Here is a 3,216-nt window from a genome sequence, read left to right as displayed (position 1 = left end):
CTGCCAAAAGCCCCTCGCCGATACCAAACCCCATTCGTCAGGTGAAACCAGCAGCACCGTTTTGCTACGACTATGCATTCGGACATGATTGGTGGGTAATAGATGGATGGACAGGCTGGACCAATCAGAGAGCAGGTCACATAACCTATCGGCTGACAGATCACCTCGTCGACATTTCGCGTGGAGGCCCGTGTACGAAAGTGCCTGTTGAGTTGCCTCCATGCCAATTGTGTGATGCCTTCCTTGCTCGGGGCACTAATTCGGGCGTTCGGCGCTCCGTTGTACATAGCCCTAGTGTGGTCTGCTATCCTACCTGTTAACAGTTACAATGAGCTGTGTCAGTGTGAAGAGAAGCTGAGAGCATGCAAGTGCACCAACGTGAACGTGACAAGTATCGAACAGTTGCTGCTGCAACAGCCCACGCTTTGCGCGCCTTTCGAGCCATCGGCAACCGCTCCGCAGCCCGTTAACGCTACTGATTTAAACAGGTTGGTTGAAGCTCAAAGCTGCAATCGGAGTGCTTTGTCTGTTTTAGTGATACAACATTCAGCAATCGAACGCTTAAATCCCACCGATTTCTCACAATTCCCTAACCTGTCCGAAATCAGATTATCCAACAACCCTGCTCTAAGCACATATGGTGAAGGGGCCTTTGAGACACCCGGGACTCGCCTAACTACACTTGTTCTCGGGTCCAATCCCGTTCGATCGCTAACTCGGGAGGTGTTCAGAGGACTGCACAGTCTTACTCGGCTTGTGTTATCTGATAACAAGATTGGTTACATCGAATCGGGCGTTTTTTCCCGGAATTGTTGTGCCAGTTTGCGTGAACTTCGCCTGGATCGGAATATTTTAACCGTTTTGGATGCTGATACTTTTCTTGGACTATCTAGTCTTGTCATCCTCGATCTACGTCACAACCCGTTACAAATGGTTGATGTGAAGGCCTTTTCACCGTTTTCTTCCTGCTTGACCGAGTTATACATGAGTCATGAAGATCGAGCTCCATATGGTGGGTTTGACAGTCCCGTGCCTGGTCTATTTACCAACTTTTCTCAACTGATGATTTTACATATGGATGAGTTGAAATTGAGAAACTTAACGGCTCAATCCTTTTACGGACTAAAGAATTTGCGTGAGTTATCACTACGTGGGAATCGCTTAGTTCAGTTACCATCTGATGTGTTTGGAACACTTGAACGATTGGAACGATTGGATTTATCTGGCAACCGTCTCGTCTGTATCTCTTCCGCTCTAAACCCTGATGAGCAAAAGGATTTTATATCGGGTCTTGAACTACGTTGGGTTGATCTGTCTTGGAATCACCTGACGCATATGAATCACCTAACTGCTCGTAGTCTGGGCTTGTTCGATTCTCAACCACGTCATGAGCGATCACGTCTAGTTCTCAATCTGACTGGAAATCCGTGGCAGCATTTTGATGTGGATACGTTTTGCAACCCACAAAGACCTAACCCAATAAGACCCACAGACCTAGTTGTTGGTCCTGCCCCCAACACTATGTTTGAGATGTGGCATACGTCTTTGGGACTGTGGTACGCGAGAGCTGCATGGCCAAACGGACCATTTGCTCTTATTGGTCCAAAAAGCCGTGTGTTTGGACTCATGTTAGATGAAGAGAATGCAGAACGTAGTATGCAGCATACCACCCAAGATACATATTCGTTTGATTATCGGTCATTCCTGGTAGGTGCAACGGATAGTAAACAACGCTGCCAAGCAATCAAATTGGCTGAATTAAGTGGCACGATACAAAATTATTCGTCCCCGTTTCCGAATGAGTTGCGTGCGATCAAACGTCCAACACCCACTGCAGTGGCTTACTCAATTTCCTCCTATTGTCCCAGACTGGCAATCCGTAAAATCGAGAGTTGGGAGCTATCCACCTTGAAGATAACCGACCAGTTGATGTCAACCTATGACCCTGTTACGGATTCTAGCTTGCGTGGTGGGTTTGAAAAGGGCTCGCGGCTCTATTTGTTAGTAATTGTAGGCATTTGTGTGACATTTCTCCTGATTGCACTGACTGTAATTATGTGTTATCGTGCATGGTCTCGAAGAACCTCACTGAAATGCATTGACGAAATTAACCGTCATGAGCTCTGTTCACCTTGTCTGGAACCTTCGGCAGAGAAACATCTTCTTCTTAAGAGCCATAGCGACCAGGCACAAATCCCATTGATTACTGACGAGGCACTCGGTAAACAACCACATGAAAAAGAAAAGAGTTTGGCTGTCAACGGCCTTGCCGGATCGAAGGACAAACCGCAACCTCTTCCTGAGTTGGAAGACCACATCGATCAAACAGCAAGGATGTCCAGAACTGGACCGTATCGAGTGGGACGACCGAAAAGCGATTCCGATGCAAATGAGTTAGACGAAACACATAAGTTGACGGCATTTGGGGTTGTTTGATTTCATCGAGCCGCGCAACAGTTGCTGTACGCTTGGTTTGTTAAGCGTGATACTTCTGTTCTCCACAGTTTGTATATAGCATTGCCCCCTGATAATACTGTCATAACATCCACCATTTGCATTTGATGGGTCTACACTGTATATTCAGCATGTTGATCAATTGACGAACAGATTCCGTATCATACTGAGATATTTTGTACAGTTTTTTTCATTCCATCTTTTCATGGTGTACGTACGAATACCTTCAATGGCGTAGCGTCCCATAAATGTCTTAGACAGTCTCTGTACCATCTGTCTGTTTTATCTCGGGCTTGCGATTTATGGTGTAGTCACAGAATCTCCATTCCTATCCGTGTTGGTGGGAAATAGCATGTGTATGCATTGATGCATTAGGGAGGCCGAGTTGTTCACTGACTCCTTCTGGATTGTTGATCGGTACTCCCTAACTGGTCGTTTCCACTAAGCTTACTTTTCATGCACCGGAGGAATCCCTATTTTCATTACACCCTCCCCCAGTGATTTGATAAAACTCCCACAAAATGAACAACGGCTTGTTCAAAAGTGCAAAGAGCTTCCATTGCATCTGATGATGTTTTTGATTCTGTTGTTTCGTTAGCTGCCAGGGTGCCGAAAGGATGGAAGTGACTGTGACCTCGCATACATTAGGGTATTCATGTGCTTCAACTGAAGTGCTAGATGTTTGCTTCACCACTTCTGCCTGTTTGCTGTTCGCTAGGAAGCTTGTGCTGATAAGAGTAGAGAAAGTATATAGTAGACATG

The 3,216-nt window shown here is 46.0% G+C and overlaps 1 protein-coding gene across 1 annotated transcript; it reads left to right on the top strand.

The window, feature by feature from the left end:
- Positions 1–234: 234 nt before the first annotated feature.
- On the top strand, positions 235–2,436 carry T265_04211 (hypothetical protein; the record flags this gene model as incomplete). Its single annotated transcript, XM_009168893.1, has 1 exon — positions 235–2,436. The coding sequence occupies one exon, from the start codon at positions 235–237 to the stop codon at positions 2,434–2,436; it is 2,202 nt and encodes a 733-aa protein (XP_009167157.1).
- Between the last annotated feature and the right edge of the window lie 780 nt (positions 2,437–3,216).

This window comes from Opisthorchis viverrini (genome assembly GCF_000715545.1).
Source record: "Opisthorchis viverrini unplaced genomic scaffold opera_v5_66, whole genome shotgun sequence".
NCBI classification, from domain to species: domain Eukaryota; kingdom Metazoa; phylum Platyhelminthes; class Trematoda; order Opisthorchiida; family Opisthorchiidae; genus Opisthorchis; species Opisthorchis viverrini.
Note: the sequence above shows the minus strand (reverse complement) of the source record. Positions and strands in the feature narration are given on the sequence as shown.